A 20,658-nucleotide genomic window follows, 5' to 3' on the forward strand; every position below is an offset into this window, starting at 1 on the left:
CGGAATAAATGTTCCTTCATCAGGGAGGAGAGAGGGGAAAGAAAGGGAAGAAGGGAAAGTGGATTTAGTTACTCACAACCCAGGTTATGAAGCAACAGGGAAAGGAAAACAGGGAAGGTAGCAAGGATGGAGGCATGGTTGCCAGAGGGAAGCCAAAGATATTCTACTGCAGGTACTGTGCCAGCTTCAAACCAAAGAGGATGCATACAGAAGTAAAGAGGTGTATAGTATAAAGATGTAGGATGGAAAGATGCATGAATGGCTAAAGAGGAAAGGGAAAGAGGAGAAGACTGAAAAGTAAATGGGAGTGAGGTTGTTTAACGTAGGTTCAGTCCAGGGGGATGGCGGGATGAAAGGATGTGTTGGAGTGCAAGTTCCCATCTCCGCAGTTCAGAGGGACTGGTGTTGGGTGGGAGAAGCCAAATGGCACATACAGTGTAGCAGGTTCCTAGGTCCCTAGAATTATGCTGGAGGGCATGCTCCGCTACTGGGTATTGGACATCTCCTAGGCAGACAGTTCGTCTGTGTCCGTTCATGCGCTCAGCCAGTTTAGTTGTTGTCATACCAATGTAAAAGGCTGTGCAGTGCAGGCATGTCAGCTGATAAATGACATGTGTAGTCTCACACGTGGCCCTGCCTTGAATTGTGTATGTTTTCCTAGTAGCGGGGCTGGAGTAGGTGGTTGTGGGGGGATGCATGGGGCAGGTTTTGCAGCGGGGTCGGTTACAGGGGTAGGAACCGCTGGGTAGAGAAGGTAGTCTGGGAATATTGCAGGGTTTAACAAGGATGTTACGGAGGTTAGGGGGACGACGAAAGGCAACTCTGGGTGGTGTGGGGAGAATTTTGTCAAGGGATGATCTCATTTCAGGGGTTGACTTGAGAAAGTCATATCCCTGGCGGAGTAATTTATTGATGTATTCGAGGCCAGGATAATATTGGGTGACAAGAGGGATGCTTCTGTGTGGTCTGAGGGTAGGAATATTGTTGTTGGACGGGGAGGAATGTATTGCTCGGGAGATCTGTTTGTGGACAAGGTCTGCAGGATAGTTGCGGGAGAGGAAAGCACTGGTCAGGTTATTGGTGTAATTGTTGAGGGATTCGTCACTGGAGCAGATACGTTTGCCACGAATACCTAGGCTGTAGGGAAGGGAGCGTTTGATGTGGAATGGATGGCTGCCAAGTGACAGCTGCTTCCCACTTACAGGAACTTTATCTGTTGGCTAGGAATAATAGAGCAGTTTTCCATCAGTTCAGTTCACAATTAGTATAGTGCATCATCTACATTTATACTCCACGCAAGCCACCCAATGGTGAGTGGCGGAGGGCACTTTACGTGCCACTGTTCATTACCTTCCTTTCCTGTTCCAGTCGGTATGGTTCGCGGGAAGAACGACTGGCGGAAAGCCTCCTTACACGCTCGAATCTCTCTAATTTTACATTCGTGATCTCCTCGGGAGGTATAAGTAGGGGGAAGCAATATATTCAATACCTCATTCAGAAACGCACCCTTTCAAAACCTGGACAGCAAGCTACACCCCAATGCAGAGCACCTGTCGTGCAGAGTGTGCCACTTGAGTTTGCTAAACATCTCCGTAATGCTATCACACTTACCAAATAACCCTGTGACGAAATGCACCGCTCTTCTTTGGATCTTCTCTATCTCCTCTGTCAACCCGACTTGGTACAGATCCCACACAGGTGAGCATGCTGAGGAAACCAATGCCATATTTACACTGTTTAATTCTTCTGGATGTAGATATATAGTGTTGTGTGGTCTTTACACTGATTGGCAATACTAGTTAATGAGGAGACCTCAAAGGATGGTGAGCAATACTCAAGTATAGGTCAAACGAGTGTTTTGTAAGCCACCTCCCTTGTTGATGGCCTACATTTTCTAAGGACTCTCGTAATGAATCTCAACCTGGCACCCACCTTACCAACAATTAATTTTATGTGATCATTCCGCTGCAAATTATTCCGTATGCATCCTCTCAGGTATTTTACAAAAGTAACTGCTACCAGTGTTTCTTCCGCTATCATATAATCATACAATAAAGGATCCTCTTTCTAAGTATTCGCAATACATTACATTTGTCTATGTTAAGGTTCAGTTGCCACTCCCTGCACCAAGTGCCTATCTACTGCAGATCTTTCTGCATTTCACTGCAATTTTCTAATGCTCGCAACTTCTCTGTATACTACAGCATCATCCGCGAAAAACCACATGGAACTTCCGACACTATCTATTAGGTCATTTATATATATTGTGCAAAGCAATGGTCCCATAACATTTCCCTGTGGCACGCCAGAGGTTACTTTAATGTATGTAGACATCTCTCCATTGAGAATAACATGCTGTGTTCTGTTTGCTAAAAACTCTTCAATCCAGCCACACAGCTGGTCTGATATTCCGTAGGCTTTTACTTTGTTTATCAGGCAACAGTGTGGAACTATATCGAACGCCTTCCAGAAGTCAAGGAAAACGGCATCTACCTGGGACCCTGTATCTAATATTTTCTGGGTCTCATGAGCAAATAAAGCAAGTTGGATCTCACCCAATTGCTGTTTCCAGAATCCATGTTAATTCCTACAGAGTAGATTCTGGGTTTCCAGAAATGACATGATATGTGAGCAAAAAATATGTTCTAAAATTCTACAACAGATATAGGTGTATAGTTTTGCGCATCTGCTCGAAGACCCTTCTTGAAAACTAGAACTACCTGTGCTATTTTCCAATCATTTGGAACCTTCCGTTCCTCTCGAGACTTGTGGTACACGGCTGTTTGAAGGGGGGGAGGGGGGGCAAGTTCTTTCGCGTACTCTGTGTAGAATCGAACTGGTATCCCATCAGGTCCAGTAGACTTTCCTCTGTTGTGCGATTTCAGTTGCTTTCCTATACCTTGGACACTTATTTCGCTGTCAACCATTTTTTGTTTGTGCGAGGGTTTGGAGAAGGAACTGCAGTGAGGTCTTCCTCTGAAAAACAGCTTCGGAAAAAAGTGTTTAGTATTTCAGCATTATGCATGTTATCCTCTGTTTCAATTCCATTATCATCCCAGAGCGTCTGTGTATGCTGTTTTGATCCACTTACTGATTTAACATATGACCAGAACTTCCTAGGATTTTCTGTCAAGTCGGTACATAGAATTTTACTTTCTAATTCACTGAACGCTTCAAGCATAGCCCTCTTTACGCTAACTTTCACATCGTTTAGTTTCTGTTTGTCTGATAGGTTTTGGCTGCGTTTAAATTTGCAGTGAAGCTCTCTTTGCTTTCGCAGTAGTTTCCTAACTTTGTTGTTGAACCACGGTGGGTTTTTCCCGACCCTCACAGTTTTACTCAGCACGTACCTGACTAAAACACATTTTACGATTGCCTTGAACTTTTTCCATAAACGCTCAACATTGTCAGTGTCAGAACAGAAATTTTTGTTTTGATCTGTTAGGTAGTCTGAAATTTGCCTCCTATTACTCTTTCTAAACAGATAAACCTTCCTCCCTTTTTTTATATTCCTGTTTACTTCCATATTCAGGGATGCTGTAATGGCCTGTTCTGCGCTTACAGAGTCTGTTATTAGTAGGTCCAAGATGTTATTTCCACGAGTCGGTTTTCTGTTTAATTGCTTGAGGTAATTTTCGGATAGTGCACTCAGTATAAAGTCACTTGATCTGTCCCTACCATCTGTCCTAAACATCTGAGTGTCGCAGTCTGTATCTGGTAAATTGAAATCTCCACCTAAGACTATAACATGCTGAGGAAACCAATGCCATATTTACACTGTTTACTTCTTCTGGATGTAGATATATAGTGTTGTGTGGTCTTTACACTGATTGGCAATACTAGTTAATGAGGAGACCTCAAAGGATGGTGAAAGAACTGAGGAAATGACGATCTTTGTGGTTTGTCTGCCAAAGTTTCTTTATTATGATTTGTATTACCACCCTGTAGAGAAACCAGATGCCAGACTTCCATATAACTGTGGGAGAACTAGTGGGGTGAACTAGAACACAAAAATAGTATCTTCTGCAAGCACGTTGATTACACTCTCTTAACTCTCAGCAACTCAAGGGAGTATTACAGAATGAGTCAGTTTCCAGACACCTACCCTTTGTTTAGTGTGTCATCTGCCTGTCAAAATTATAATATTATTGATAATGTAAAGAAAATTCCTCATGGATGACCACACAGTATGCATTGTAATCAGCTGCTACAATGTACATTAGTGATCATGAAACTGTGACCTACGAGCTGTATGCGGCCCAGATCAAGTACCCATGCAGTCGCTGTTCTCAGCTATATTTTACAATCATCTGCATTTAGCAACTAACAGCCAAATCCAGAAATGTCAAATAACGTCAAAAGTTTCTTAAGAGTGTGTTGTTGCTGCTCAGTAACAAACAAAAATATAGTAATGTTTTAAAATGAACATAATTTGAACTGATGTCCGTGAATTGGGTTGTGAACTAAGTAAAATGTACCGCTTACCTTAGGGGCAGAGGAGTAAGTAGTGTGGTCTCTGCTGAGTTGGGGATATGAGGAGGGGGATGTTTTATTGTTTTACAAGGAATATGGAATTTAATTGAGAATGTTGTTTGTAACACAATTAGTAGAAGAAAAATGGCGTTCAAAACATTTAGTAATCATTTATGAATGTAGCTCATACTGCACTTAGAAATTGATACGTTTTGGGGAAGCAGGCGGCAGTGTTTTGATTTGGAGTTTTTTGGCACACTGTGAGAGTGCACTGTTGCTAACATTTGGTGAGGAGATGACACATAAGCACTGAAGAAAGTGAGGGGCTTGCGCAGTACAGTGGGGATGAGTTTGCTAGCAGACAGTGGAAAGTTTTGGTTTTGAAGGCCACCAGTTTTTCTGTTTGGAGGTGACTTCGTGAAGGGCAGCCACATATAAAGTAGTCACTCCTTCTGGGAATCGCCATCACTGTTGTGAAACATTCAATGTGGTGGAGCCAGATGTTGACTCTAGCACAAATGTAGCCTACTTCATCGAGGTTTACCTAATGCATTCTTCGTTTCTTCCAACTTAAAGGACTTGCACACACATTCCTGCAACTGGTTAATAAGCTCAGTATGGGGTGTGATCACCTCTGAAAGCATTACAGGCCTGACAGTGACAGGACATGCTGTGAATGGCGTTATAAATCTCATGTTCAGGCAATAACACCTTTCTCCCTGCAGAACTGCTCGCAAGTCTTAGAGAGTGGTTGGTGTGATGCAATCCATCATCCTAGTGCATCCCAGACATGCTCTATGGCAGGCTGTTCCAACCGAGCCCGCGTGGAGGGGGAAAGCGAACTCACTGCCCCCTGGCCGCATACAGCCACAACTGACGCAATAATCCGTGTTCAATGACAGCTATGACTAGCCGAGGGAACCCTGCACCTCTATTGAGGATACCTTTCTATTCATTGAGCGGGATAGTCGTCCGCCGTGTCTTGTATGTCATAAAGTATTTAATTCTGCGAAGAGGTACAATATACGACATTATACACGTCTTCACGCAGCGCACTACGATCAGGTAGAAGGCGTTGCACGCAGAGAACTGGTAGCCAGGCTTAAGAACGAGATACCAGAAGACATAAGATTAAAAACGGTTTCCTATTACGGAGGGTATCAAAACATCCAACATAGTTCGTGCTCTGTAATGCGTTTATAATTTTCAGGTGAATGAGAGCGGAGAAAATATTACTGAATCTGCAATTCGAGCAAGCTACAAGGTCGCTCACATCATTGCAACGAGTGGCAAGCCGTTTTCGGTGGGACCACTCGTAAAATAGTACATGGTAGCAGCTGCAAAATGTTTGTTTCCAAGGGAGGTGCAGGCAATTGAAGGGGTTTGCCTATCGAAGCAAACAATGCCTCGTCGCATCCTGGACATGACAGCGGATTTAGAGACACAGCTCAGGAAAAAAGCGGAGAGCTTTGTTGCATTTTCGCTAGCGCTTGACGAAAGCACCGACATATCGGATTGTGCTCAGCTTGTACTCCTTGTGCGTGGTGTCCACGTGGAGCTGTGAGTAACTGAAGAACTCTTGGATGTGGTACCACTTGATTACACCGCAACAGGACGTGACATTTTTTAAGCTGTTTGTGAATCAGTGGACAATATGAATTCGCCGTCGGATAAGCTCCATTCTGTAGCGACAGATGCTGCACCACAAATGATCGGGCATCACAAAGGTTTTGCTTCTTGTTTGAAAAATAAACTCAGGGACGAATTCGGGAAAGACATTTTGACTCTTCATTGTTTTATTCACCAAGAGGCATTGTGTGCTGAAACAGTAGAGCTAGGTGGCGTAATGAAAGACGTCGTGAAGTGTGTGAATTTTGTCGTGAAGTGTGTGAATTTTGTGCAGCGTCATCGCCAATTCAAAGGTTCCTGAAAGATATGGAAGCGGAGTATGGGGATATACCTTAGTACAGTTCTTTGGCTGAGTTGGGGAAAAGTTCTTGATGTTTTATTTGCCATTCGTGAGGAAATATCCCTTTTTCTTGGAATGAAAGGGGAAGAAATGCGTTGTCTGAAAGATATAAAACGGATATCAGACCTGGTGTTCCCAGTTGACAGAACTATGCATCTGAATAATTTAAATCTGTCATTGCAAGGCTAAGGGCAGCTATTCGTTGATATGCACGACCAGATCAAAGCGTTCATCGTAAAGTTACGTTTATTTGAGAGGCAGGTGAGTAAAGGGCATTTAACGTTCTTCAATAGTCTTGCTTCTTTAAAACTATCTGAAGGTACTACTTTCGGCGATTACCAAGCAAAGTTAAAGCAGCTCATCAAATCGTTTGAAACACGATTCCGAGACCTCACTAGTTTGGAAATGGAACTTAAGGTGTTCAGCACTCCTTTTTCAGCTTCCCCCGATGACTTATCACTTCAATTGGAGATTATTGATTTGCAAAATTCAACTTTGTTGAAAGAGAGGTACTGCAACACGTTGGATTTGTCACGATGGTATCGTTCATTACAGCAAAAAACATTTCCCAAGCTTCACAATACTTGTACTTGGCTCCATTGACAGTTTGTATGATCATATCGTAAATTACACAGGAAGAGGAAACAGTGGTTTGTTGCTTTAATTTTGGACACCAGTATATAACAGAAGTTAATGGTGAGCTCCCACCTGCCATGTTACATCTTAGAGTGGAAAGGGGGCCAGAATGTTTTAGAGCTCTAAAACACAAACTGTATCCTATCCATGTAAAATTAGTGGGACCTCTGGCTTCTAATGCCAAACGTAAATACTATCTTTGGATCGACTTTTCAGGTCAAGCCTTGGCATTCTACATTGGTAAACCCTGTGTTGTGATTTAAACTATTACTGGTGCTTTACAACAATTTCTGGAAGCGCAATGAACTCCTTTTGGGGCGTGTTTAAATAATTATTGGTATCTCTGAAACAAGTTTGCATAGTTTGCGTTTTTAAAATACTTTTGCTGTATGGTCTAAACTCTTTTGGGTGCATTTAATTTTTGATAGTGTCACTTGTCATCACCTTCCCCCCCCCCCCCCCCCCCTTGGGGGTGTTAACAGTGTAGCAATTACATCACTTTATTAAATGTGCACACACTATCAGCATGTAGGTCCATGAATCATAACCACATTCTGCTACCATACACTGTTCTTCAAATACCAGTTCCCTAAATTTTCCCAGCAGGGTTTCACAAATACCTGTCCATTCTTGCAAAGGTTCCCATTAAAGATATCTGAGCATCCCCGTTACTTTTTTTTGGATAGGCTATAAAGACCTGCAATCATTCTAGCAGTGTGCATTAGTTTGTTTGAAGTCTGCTGGTATAACTATTTGATAAAAGCACTCTTCACCAGAGTGTATTCAGAATATTGGGCACACTAACATTCTGTTTGTATGTTCCCTGACAGGTGCCACTGTACTCTTCTAGAACACCCTCCCCCCCAACAATTATAAGTATTTACATTTTCATCCCACTTCTTATGTTTACCCACTGAGGTGATACGACATGCAATGCAAGTTTTAATAAGATGTTGAAGCAGCCTTTGTTGGTGGAGTGCACAGAAATACAGTTAAAGTAATTTAACTGTTTAACACAGTGCTAGCACACTGACAAGCTGTCAGTCATACCATGCAGTGTAATACACAGTGCTGGTTGCACCATGCGTCATACAAGACACAATGTAAATGAAACAAAGTTACATCCACGAGTCTACACAGTTTTTCTGTAAATTTTCTACACCTTGAGTAAAAAATTAAAAACCCTGGTCTTTAAATTTGCATGTTCTCTGCAATCCAGTCTCCCTCATTGGGTTCTAAGGAAACTACTCAGCAATTTTTTAATAGATGTCTTTCATTACAGCTTGATAATGAACTGTCCCCCCCCCCCCCCCCTCCTCACTATTGCCCACAGTTATTGTGTCACTTCAACATTAAACCATGGTGCCCATTTTGAAAAGTTTGCCATGAAAAATGAAGTTTCTAGCCAGTCTGCTTGGTGGAGTTTAGGTCACACATTGCTGCATATGAAATGTAGCTGCTGTTGTAGTCTTCAGTCCAGACTGGTTTGATGCAGCTCTCCATGCTAACCTATCCTGTGCAAGCTGCTTCATCCCCCTAGTACGTACTGCAACCTACATCCTTATGAATCTGCTTAGTGTATTCATCTCTTGGTCTCCCTCTATGATTTTTACCCCCCACGCTGCCCTCCAATACTAAATTGGTGATCCCTTGATGCCTCAGAATATGCTCTACCAACTGATCCCTTCTAGTCAAGGTGTGCCACAAATTTCTCTTCTCCCCAGTTCTATTCAATACCTCCTCATATGATCTACCCATCTAATCTTCAGCATTCTTCTGCAGCACAACATTTCGAGAGCTTCTATTGTATTCCTGTCTAAAATATTTATTGTCCATGTTTCACTTCCTTACATGGCTACATTCATACAAATACTTTTCAGAAGAGACTTCCTGACATTTAAGTCTATACTTGATGTTAACAAATTTCTCTCCTTCAGAAACGCTTTCCTTGCCATTGCCTGTCTACATTTTATATCCGCCCTACTTCAACCATCATCAGTTATTTTGCTCCCCAAATAGCAAAACTCCTTTACTACTTTAAGTGTCTCATTTCTTAATCTAATTCCCTCAGGATCACCCGATTTAATTGGACTACATTCCACTATCCTCGTTTTGCTTTTGTTGATGTTCATCTTATATCGTCCTTTCAAGGCGCTGTCCATTCCGTTCAGCTTCTCTTCCAGGCCCTTTGCTGCGTCTGATAAGAATTACAGTGTCATCGGCGAACCTCAAAGTTTTTATTTCTTCTACATCCATTTTAATTCCTACTCCGAATTTCTTTTCCTTCCTTTTCTGCTTGCTCAATATACAGATTGAACAACATCAGAGAGAAGATACAACCCTGTCTCACTCCTTTCCCAACCACTGCTTCTCTTTCATACCCCTCGACTATTATAACTGCCATCTGGTTTCTATACAAATTGTAAATAGCTTTTCGCTCCCTGTATTTGACCCCTGCCACCTCCAGAATTTGAAAGAGAGTATTCCAGTCAACATTGTCAAAAGCTTTCTCTAAGTCTACAAATGCTAGAAACGTAGGTTTGCCTTATTTTCTAAGATAAGTCATAGGGTCAGTAGTGCCTCAGGTGTTCCAACATTTCTACGGAATCCGAACTGATCTTCCCCGAGGTTGGCTTGTACCAGTTTTTCCATTCGTCTGCAAAGACTTTGTGTTAGTATTTTGCATGACTTATTAAACTGATAGTTCGGTAATTTTCACATCTATCAACACCTACTTTCATTGGGATTGGAATAATTATATTCTTCTTGAAGTCTGAGGGTATTCCGCCTGTCTCATACATCCTGCTCACTAGATGGTAGAGTTTTGTCTGGACTGGCTCTCCCAAGGCCGTCAGTAGTTCTAATGGACTGTTGTCTACTCCCAGGGCCTTGTTTCGACTCAGGTCTTTCAGTGCTCTGTCAAACTCTTTACGCAGTATCATATCTCCCATTTCATCTTCATCTACATCCTCTTCCATTTCCATAATATTGTCGTCAAGAACATCACCCTTATATAGACCCTCTATATACTCGTTCCACCTTTCTGCTTTCCCTTCTTTGCTTAGAACTGGGTTTCCAACTGAGCTCTTGATATTCATGCAAGTGGTTCTCTTTTCTCCAAAGGTCTCTTTAATTTTCCTGTAGGCAGTATCTATCTTACCCTTAGTGATATACACCTCTACATCCTTTTATTTGTCCTCTAGCTCCCCTGTATAGCCATTTTGCACTTCCTGTCGATCTCATTTTTGAGCCGTTTGTATTCCTTTTTGCCTGCTTCATTTACTAAATTTTTATATTTTCTCCTTTCATCAATTACATTCAGTATATCTTCTGTTACCCAAGGATTTGTATTAGCCTTCATCTTTTTACCTATTTGATCCTCTGCTGCCTTCACTATTTCATCTCTCAATGCTACCCATTCTTCTTCGACTGTATTTCTTTCACCCATTCTTGTCAATCATTCCCTAATGCTCTCTCTGAAACTCTCTACAACCTCTGGTTCTGTCAATTTATCCAGGTCCCATCTCCTTAAATTCCCGCCTTTTTGCAATTTCTTTAGTTTTAATCTACAGTTTGTAACCAATATATTGTGGTCAAAGTCCACATCTGCCCCTGGAAGTATCTTACAATTTAAAACCTGGTTCCTAAATCTCTGCCTTACCATTATATAATCTATCTGAAACCTGTCAGTATCTCCAGGCTTCTTCCATGTATACAATCTTCTTTTATGATTCTTGAACCAAGTGTTAACCATGATTAAGTTATGCTCTGTGCAAAATTCTACCAGTCGGCTTCCTCTTTTATTCCTTACCCCTATTCCATATTCACCTACTATGTTTCCTTCTCTCCCTTTTCCTACTATCGAATTCCAGTGACCCATGACTATTAAATTTTCGTCTCCCTTCACTATCTGAATAATTTCTTTTATCTCATCATACTTTTCATCAATCTCATCATCATCTGCAGAGCTAGTCGGCATATAAATTTTTAGTACTGTGGCAGGCGTGGGCATCTTATGGCTACAATTATGCGTTCACTATGCTGTTTGTAGTAGTTTACCCACATTCCTATCTTTTTATTCGTTATTAAACCTACTCCTGCATTACCCCTACAGGATTTTGTATTTATAACCCTGTATTCACCTGACCAGAAGTCTTGTGCCTCCTGCCACCGAACTTCACTAATTCCCACTATATCTAACTTTAACCTATCCATTTACCTTTTCAAGTTTTCTAACCTACCTGCCTGATTAAGGGATCTGACATTCCACACTCCGACCCGTAGAACAGCAGTTTTCTTTCTCCTGATAACGTCCTCCTGAGTAGCACCCGCCCAGAGATCTTAAAGGGGGACTATTTTACCTCTGGAATATTTTAGCCAAGAGGACGCCATCATCATTAAACCAAACAGTAAAACTGCATGCCCTCGGGAAAAATTACAGCTGTAGTTTCCCCTTGCTTGTAGCTAATATAGCAAATTTGTTTTGAACACTAAAAAGAATCATACCACTTTCCAGGCTCAACTAACTATGTGGTACACATATGAAAGATTGTCTCTGCAACAACATTAACAGCAATGCACCAAATACAAGGCTATTTCTGCTTGCTACACAGTGCTACCTTTTTTTTATATATTTTTCATATGCTGCCATTACAAACCAAAGCCTTCACTTGCATGTGTGCTTTCAAGCTCAGAAGATGTCTGCACCTGTGCAGTGTGCACCATCCACTGCTACACCATCAATGGTGATTAGTTTCCCTTCAAATCCAGCAAGACACCTGAAGCTAATTTTATACTTTTGTAAAACTGAACACTTGTAGAAATACCACCTTATGAACCACAATGAATAAAGTGCCACGCGAGGTGGTCTTACAAAAATTAAACTTTCGATAGTGGAATTTTTATAGTTAAACACTTGCACCAACTTACCTTATTGCAACGAGGGCTTCTCAGCAAGAGAAGTGGCAAGTCAAATTTGTGTCCTGCTTTGTAAGAGTACCTGATACTAGTTACTGCAAAAAGTGAAAACTGTCTGGACTTATTCAGGAGAATTACTGGAACAGAGAGTTTATGAGAAAACACAACTGAACTATGTTTGATATTTATAGCACTGTATAGGTGCACCCATTGCTTCCTTTTCTTTTCCAGTCTTCTGAGCTTTAAATAATGGTAAACCACAATAATGTGCTCATTATTGAAACCAAGATAGGAATGCAATTCATACTGCCTGTTGCCGATTGCATCTCTCCAGCCAGAACAAGAGTGTCACATGGATATGCGTAACATCACATGGCCTTTTCAGTGGTAACTGTGTCTACTATGCCTATATGATGTCGTGGGCAGTAGAGGCTTATCACCTATTGTGTAATCCCCCCTCCCTCTCCCCCTTCGGTGGGGGAAGGTAAAATGTTATTCCCAGAGAATTCCTGCTTTTCCAGAAGAATGACGACTCTGATCATAATGTTGAGGCTGAAATATGTCTTACATTCCTGTAACATGAGGACAGTAGCAAACTCTCTGATAATTTCATAAACCTTTCCTACACATTTTTGCAAACATGAGTTACCTGGATTGTTTTCTAGTCACACCGACTATTCACTAAGAGGTGGTATTCTCAATAAATATGAGCTAGGGAAAGTGCTAACTCTAATGTCTTCAGTGTAGGAGGAGGAGATTAGTGTTTAACATCTCGTCGACAACAAGGTCATTAGAGACGGAGCGCAAGCTCGGGTTAGGGAAGGAAATCAGCCGTGCCCTTTTAAAGGATCCATCCCGGCATTTGCCTGAAGCGATTTAGGGAAATCACAGAAAACCTAAACCAGGATGGCCGGAGACGGGATTGAACAGTCGTCCTCCCAAATGCGAGTCCAGTGTGCTAACCACCGCACCACCTCGCTCGGTGTTGTCTTCAATGTAATTTTTGTTAAATGCATGTGGGGCATTGCAGCTCACATTAACCTCAGGGCCTTCATTACGGTCCAACAGACATCAGCTGCCATGGATTTATTCTTAAAATCTTGTTACATTGGACTAATATTAGGTCACATGTCCATCTTCATTATGTCACATGAACACTGTGCGAGACATTTACTATGATCGATCTTATGTCATTAAACACTGTCCAATCACAAAAAACATTTGTGTGGGTGACCAGTATTTATTTTTAATAACCCAAGGTAAACAAGATCCAGGAATCATTGTATGTGCGGACGTTTTAGTGTCTTTCATTACTTCCCCTCCCACTTATGACTGAAGGCTTGAACAGAATAAGGTGTACTATCAGCATGATTTCATATATTATTGATATTCCCCTCATTCTCAATGCCAAAGGCAAACAATCAAGGTTCTCAGAGGCGCACATTACACTGACCATCTTATTAGGCCACAGCTAAAATCACTCCTCCCCCAAATTGTAAGTTAGCTGGTGTAATAAAAATTGGTTTCCTATTGCTTATAGTGGTTTCTCATCTCATATTTGAAACGTGCTCCTCATGTTAGTGAATATTTTGTCGGGAAGCCATCAATTTTCCATTTACCACAAAATCACCATGAATCAACAGACTGTAAAATATTCTTTGAAACAATGTCATCTTACATTAAAAGCAATGTAAATGTTTCTTCTTGAATTAAAAAAACAAAATATTTTCCAGAGTACAAAAATATATTTTTTATTAAATATATATATCTCATATATAAAATAATGTAACAGGATATAAAAGAGCATATTGAACTATAAAATGTCATTTACAGAAAAATATTTAATATTAAAAATTTATTTATAAAGTGTACTCCAAATGTGATAAAAATTATTCGTATTAAAGAAACAGTTCAATAGGTTTCAATGGCTTCAATCTCTACCATATTTCATAATCCAGTCATTCGATGTTAGCAGACTACTTCCTCAAGTAAGCTTTCAAAAACTTTAACAAGGTTTTCAATCCCTTCCAAGTAGTTCACATCTGGATCACTCCCAACCCCTGGGAAAGCGTGTGCAAAGTCAATCATTTTAATTTTCACCCACGGTTCTCGTGTACCTCGCCTCTCAGCACTCAGCAAATCCTCCAATTGGAATGTGTAATTTTCTTTCATTGACTGTAGATCTTTCTCATAATTATTTATAAGTGAATGTGTCCTACATATTTCTTCAAAACTTGGATGCCAGCTGTCATCACTGAGGAAACTATTCTGCCTGGAAAGAGATGAAGTAGGTGTGCCAGACGCAGACGTACTGGCACTGCTGGAGCACGAGGACAGGCGCGTCGACCTATCTGGGAAAAATACAGACTGTCCAAGACGATCTGGCGTCAGTGGAGCTTCAAACAGTGGAGATGCAGGCGGACTGTTGAAACGGCCATTGGCACTACAGCTGGCTGACAGTGTTGGGCTGAGAGGGCGTGCCAGCCCCGTGCCCAATGTCTGGCGTAAACGTCTAGCATCATAAATCAGCAACAGAGAACTTGAATAGAACCGGTAGAGTCGCTGAGACCTGCACCAGCATAGGATACGCCACAGTCTTGCCACAAATTGCAACACTAAGTGTCTACTCAACCCCGAGTCAGCATTCAGGAACATACGGAATGCTGGAACAAATAATGACGAATAAATCCTCACAATGCACAAATCATAAGAGAGCGCTCTCTCTCTCTCTCTCTCTCTCTCTCTCTCTCTCTCTCTCTCTCTCTCATGATGACTGCACAGCTTATGAACATTTAAAGAAAGTAATTTTTATGTGGCACGCCCTCCACGTAACAGCAGTCAATAAGGAAACAAACAAAATACTAACATATTTCAAATGATTAATAACAGCATCTTATTATTTTATTTCGATTCCCCAGTGTCAATGATCCTATACTGGTTGCTAAATAATTCTTATGATGCCTGATCTGAAAAATTGAAATTGGTAGCAAACAGCTTGTGGCATTACATAAACATTACTTTCTTTAAAGACACAGTAGCATTTACTAAATAGAGCAAGAATATTTTATCTTTTTGTCAACTGTCTAATTTTTTTTTTTTTTTTTTTTTTTTTTTTTTTTTTTTTTTTTTTTTTTTTTTTTTTTGCAGATTAGACAATCTCACTCTTCATTAAACAGCTTCCAATTGTTTTTAATGCTGGATACATGTATAGTATTTTATAGGGTATTCACTGATTACTTTGGTTTCAACAAAATTCCAGTGGTCACTTTTAGTAATGTATATCATCCATCCAAAAAGTTCCAACACTGATTTTATTCCTGGCAGATAAGCAATGTCAGTTCAGTAACTATGGCAGCTTGAACTAAAAACCACTGTAAAAAGAGATCAAACTTTTTATGAAATGATTCGTCTATAAGGAAGAAATATCTGACCCACCTCATTTGCTGTACATGATATCAAGCATCATCAAAGGTACATAACATCAGATCTTTCTTTAATCTGTTTGATTTATTACTTTCAGAGAAAGTAATTACCTAACAATCAGTTTAATAAGCCACAGCTGCAAAATACTAACACGAATTCTTTACAGATGAATGGAAAAACTAGTAGAAGCCGACCTCGGGGAAGATCAGTTTGGATCCCGTAGAAACACTGGAACACGTGAGGCAATACTGACCTTACAACTTACCTTAGAAGAAAGATTAAGGAAAGGCAAACTTACGTTTCTAGCATTTGTAGACTTAGAGAAAGCTTTTGACAATGTTGACTGGAATACTCTCTTTCAAATTCTAAAGGTGGCAGGGGTCAAATACAGGGAGCGAAAGGCTATTTACAATTTGTACAGAAACCAGATGGCAGTTTTAAGAGTCGAGGGACATGAAAGGGAAGCAGTGGTTTGGAAGGGAGTGAGACAGGGTTGTATCTTCTCTCCGATGTTGTTCAATCTGTATATTGAGCAAGCAGTACAGGAAACAAAAGAAAAATTCGGAGTAGGTATTAAAATCCATGGAGAAGAAATAAAAACTTTGAGGTTCGCCGATGACATTGTAATTCTGTCATAGACAACAAAGGACTTGGAAGAGCAGTTGAACGGAATGGACAGTGTCTTGAAAGGAGGATATAAGATGAACATCAACAAAAGCAAAACGAGGATAATAGAAAGCAGTCGGATTAAGTCAGGTGATGCTGAGGGAATTAGACTAGGTAATGAGACACTTAAAGTAGTAAAGGAGTTTTGCTATTTGGGGAGCAAAATAGCTGATGATGGTCGAAGTAGAGAGGATATAAAACGTAGACTGGCAATGGCAAGGAAAGCGTTTCTGAAGAAGAGAAATTTGTTAACATCGAGTATAGATTTAAGTGTCAGGAAGTCATCTCTGAAAGTATTTGTATGGAGTGTAGCCATGTATGGAAGTGAAACATGGAAGATAAATAGTTTGAACAAGAAGAGAATAGAAGCTTTCGAAATGTGGTGCTACAGAAGAATGCTGAAGATTGGATGGGTAGATCACATAACTAATGAGTAAGTATTGAATAGGATTGGGGAGAAGAGAAGTTTGTGGCACAACTTGACCAGAAGGAGGGATCAGTTGGTAGGACATGTTCTGAGGCATCAAGGGATCACCAATTTAGTATTGGAGGGCAGCGTGGAGGATAAAAATCGTAGAGGGAGACCAAGAGATGAATACACTAAGCAGATTCAGAACGATGTAGGTTACAGTAGGTACTGGGAGATGAACAAGCTTGCACAGGATAGAGTAGCATGGAGAGCTGCATCAAACCAGTCTCAGAATTGAAGACCACAAGAACAACAACAACAACTTTCAGAGAAATCAATTTACAAACCTTTTACTAATTTTTTCTTTCAAGTTTCATTCAAAAAGCATATTCTTACCAACACCTCATTTGCCCTCCTATTCTTGAAATGTCCTGGATTTAGTACTAAATTCAAAGGAAGTGTTTTTGATCGTTAATCACATCGACTTTTTTGTTTGTTTCTTGCACAAAATAATAGGCATTGAAGACATTAAATTTCTGACACCTCATTTATTAGGTTGGTGCTCAAGTTCATAGTGTTTTTGTTTGCATATTGGCTTTCAGTTTGCTATTGGTTTATTTATCAACCACCATTTTTGACTTTTAGTTTACTATTGCTATTTGAGTTAACGTTAGTGACTCTTCACATTCAAGACTACCCTTGTGGTTTGATGAAGATTGTTTAAACGAATTAACCCACAATGCTCCATATAAATGTAGTTAAGAATTCTGATCATTCCACCGTCTTGTGACATGCAATTGGGAAGGTCAAAAAATCCGGTGCATGAGCACTGCATGCACTACACTAAAATCTGTGGGTGGTCATATGTGCATCTCTGCTTGCTTATCATTAATTGGCTCGTGAAAAACACAAGCTACTGGTGATGACAAATAGTGTCTTTATGATAACATAAGGAAAAGAAAGAAATGGCTGAGCCCAAACAATGCAACAACTCCCTATACAAAGACCTGTGTGCATCCACAAAAGATAATGTTATGCATCTGGTGGAACAGTGACAGTGTGGTGTAGTATGAATTGCTTCCCTGGGGTGTAACCATCACTGCTCACAATTATTGTCGACAGCTGGGACATCTTGCAGACGCAACCCAAAATGACCAGGAAGATTGTGTGAAATGATACTACTCCATGATGACCCCTGCCCATATTCTGCTACTAGACTGACAGAGCACACTGTACACCAGTTGGGTTGGGAAGTCATTCCACACCCACCTTTTTCGCCTGATCATGCACTCTTACATTTTTATGCTTTCTGCTCTCTTTCATATAACCTTCAAGGAACTTCCTTTCTGGATGAAAATGCACTCCCAACATGGCTGAATAAGGTTCTTTGCCTCAAAACAATGCAATTTCTACAGTTACGGAATTGAAAAGTTACCCCAGCATTGGCAGACTGTTATAAATTGTGGAGGACAATATATTAAAAGTCCCTGTTACGTGTATCTGTTGTTCTTATTAAACTTAAGGGAAAATGCTAGGTACTTATGCACCAACTCAAATCAGGGAGTAGCTGTTCATTAAATATTTCAATTATCCCTCAAATAACTAATTAGATTACTTATAAGCAACTGAATATTTTTGTTGCAAAACTTGACCTCACACTGGTCAATCTGATACTCCAATTCATTCATTTCCCACACTCCTCTTGGCTGGAAGATTCAGGCAAAAATCCATTGTTTAATTTATAGGGAGTCTTTTTTCACTCTACTCATATATGTGACCAAACAAAAGGTGTGCATTTGACTTCTCAGTGTTTTGCTGTATGATAAGAGAACATTAAATACTGTATTTATCTTAAAGTTGCTGAATTACTCCTTTAGCAGAGTTGCTAACTTATTACTAAGGTGTACCTACGGAATTTGTCAACTTACAGTTGCGACTTTTACTGACAGAAGTGTTTGATAGCCACAACTCACAATGTTTTGAAGATGAGAAAAACAATGGTGCGTGGACACTTTACTAAAATGCAAAACACACACAATTCTCTTCTGGAAAAGGTCATCATGGGCAACGAGACTTGTTATGAATACATACCTGCCACAAACAATAAAATGCAGAAATTCTCATGAGGGGTCAATACTTTGACAACATAACTAACATTAAAGTCAATGAGACATACGAGTTGAACAACATCCCAAAGAAGGACTTTTCTGATGTTTCACACGATTGTACGAAACTTTCTATGCATTGTACTCAAGTGGGGAGGGAGGGGGAGACTATGTATAACACCTGAAGCATTAAAAGCATTAAAATCACCATACTAACATTTCTTTATTATTTTTTAAATCCAGTCTCAAACTTTTTCGACTGATGGGATGTAGTAAGAACACTATAACTAACCAGCTGTTCCATACTAACAAGGAGGATGGACAGTATGATATTACCAACACTGGCTGGAAAAGTTATTACAATACTGAATTCAAATCATGAATAAGTGAAGCTGATACAGGTGTGATTCAGCAGGTAGCTCTCTGGCTTACTATGGACTACATCATTAGGAATTGTTATCTAAAATAGTTGTTACATGATGTGAATACGCATGATAATCTAGTCTCAAAAACAGATATCACAGTGTATTATTTGTATGTGTTGGAGTGAAGTTTCTGACATTTTCACAGCATTTACCATATGTCTAAGTGCGGACAAAACAATCTGAATCAACCCCAAACACCAATACTCTTATATGTGCATCTGGTTTGCAGCAATTTTTACAAGCATATTAACTTGGAATTCTACCTCATGAAAAACATACTGCAGCGAAGTGTTTTAAAAGTGCCATTCCTGATATAAAATGATAGTTAGGCTTAACACACAATTCATATTCCAATTAAAACTTTGTGTGTGCAAGACATGAATACTACCCTTTAAAATAAAACAATGAAATCATGTTACTGACAAATGGAAACAAGACAAGTTCATTCAAAAGATTTATAGAGGCTGTGGATTCAGATTACAAGAAATTAGTGAATACTACCTGTGTAGTGCTGGGAAAAACTTCACATACATATGACACCTGATCTACAAGGCACTTTAATTAGACACTGGTCCAATTAACTCCCGATCCAGAAGTTAACGTCAGCTCTCAAACTATACAATCCATCAATGGAAAATATTATGACAATTACACACACTTTCAAAATCACGCAGGTAGCAAATGAGCACCTCTTGTACAATTACAGTCGTTATGGTCCAGGAGCCCATGAATGTGAAACGCATGTAAAACTATTTCATCATGATGGATCAATAGTAAATATTCAGTGGCCTTTGAAAAGCCAGTCCTATTCCATCCTCATGTACAGCAGGGAATTCCATCATTCCCAGACTGCTTCACGCCACATGCATATGGCTGGTCACACTCACTGCATCCACTGTGGAAAGGATGGACATCTCCAAACAGTCTGCTGTAAACTGTCAGGACTATTACATTGGGTGATGTGCATGCATCAAGGAACAGAGCATGAGCTTCACGCAACAGGTTCCCCCAGGTGACCTTTTTGCTAACAAGATATTTATCATCATCATCATAATCAGTCATCATCATCATTATCATCATTTAAGACTGTTTATGCCTCTCAGCATTCAGTCTGGAGCATAGTCCCCTTATAAAATTCCTCCATGATACCCTATTCAGTGCTAACATTGATGCCTCTTCTGATGTTAAGCCTATTACTTCAAAATCATTCTGAACAGAATCCAGGTATCTTCTCCTTGATCTACCCTGACTCCTCCTACCCTATACTGCTGAACCCATGAGTCTCTTAGGTAACCTTGCTTCTCCCATATGTGTAACATGACCTCACCTTCTAAGCCTGTTCGCCCTGATTGCTACATCTATTGAGTTCATTCCCAGTTTTTCTTTGATTTCCTCATTGTGGACATCCTCCTGCCATTGTTCCCATCTACTAGTACCTGCTATCATCCTAGCTACTTTCATATCCGTAACCTCAACCTTATTGATAAGGTAACCTGAATCCACCCAGCTTTCTATCCCATACAAAAAAGTTGATTGAAAGATTGAACAGTGCAGAAGAGAGTAGATCATAGCTGAGCGCTCACTGCATTTGCTTTGCTACAGCTCGCTTCCAATTCTTTCACTATGTTGCCATCC

General features: G+C 40.2%; 2 protein-coding genes across 5 annotated transcripts in view; one reads left to right on the forward strand and one right to left on the reverse strand.

Moving 5' to 3' along the window:
• The first annotated feature begins 755 nt into the window (after window positions 1-755).
• The window catches only part of LOC126322700 (uncharacterized), a 45,312-nt gene continuing 25,409 nt past the window's right edge, over window positions 756-20,658 (forward strand). The window contains exon 1 of the mRNA XM_049994539.1: window positions 756-1,034. The gene's annotated coding sequence lies outside the window, so the exon portion shown is untranslated. The remainder of the gene's footprint in view (window positions 1,035-20,658) is intronic.
• Window positions 13,721-20,658, reverse strand: part of LOC126322655 (inositol polyphosphate multikinase-like) — a 347,524-nt gene continuing 340,586 nt past the window's right edge. For 2 of the 4 annotated variants that reach the window (XM_049994513.1, XM_049994520.1), the window contains one exon: window positions 13,747-14,658. In XM_049994513.1, the coding sequence (XP_049850470.1) occupies window positions 13,964-14,658 (695 nt within the window). In that variant the 3' untranslated portion in view covers window positions 13,747-13,963. Of the gene's footprint in view, window positions 14,659-20,658 lie in introns of all 4 variants that reach the window. The other 2 variants (XM_049994508.1, XM_049994509.1) reach the window with 2 other exon arrangements.

The sequence above is a fragment of the Schistocerca gregaria genome, chromosome 2 (genome assembly GCF_023897955.1).
Source record: "Schistocerca gregaria isolate iqSchGreg1 chromosome 2, iqSchGreg1.2, whole genome shotgun sequence".
Taxonomy (NCBI): Eukaryota; Metazoa; Arthropoda; class Insecta; order Orthoptera; family Acrididae; genus Schistocerca; species Schistocerca gregaria.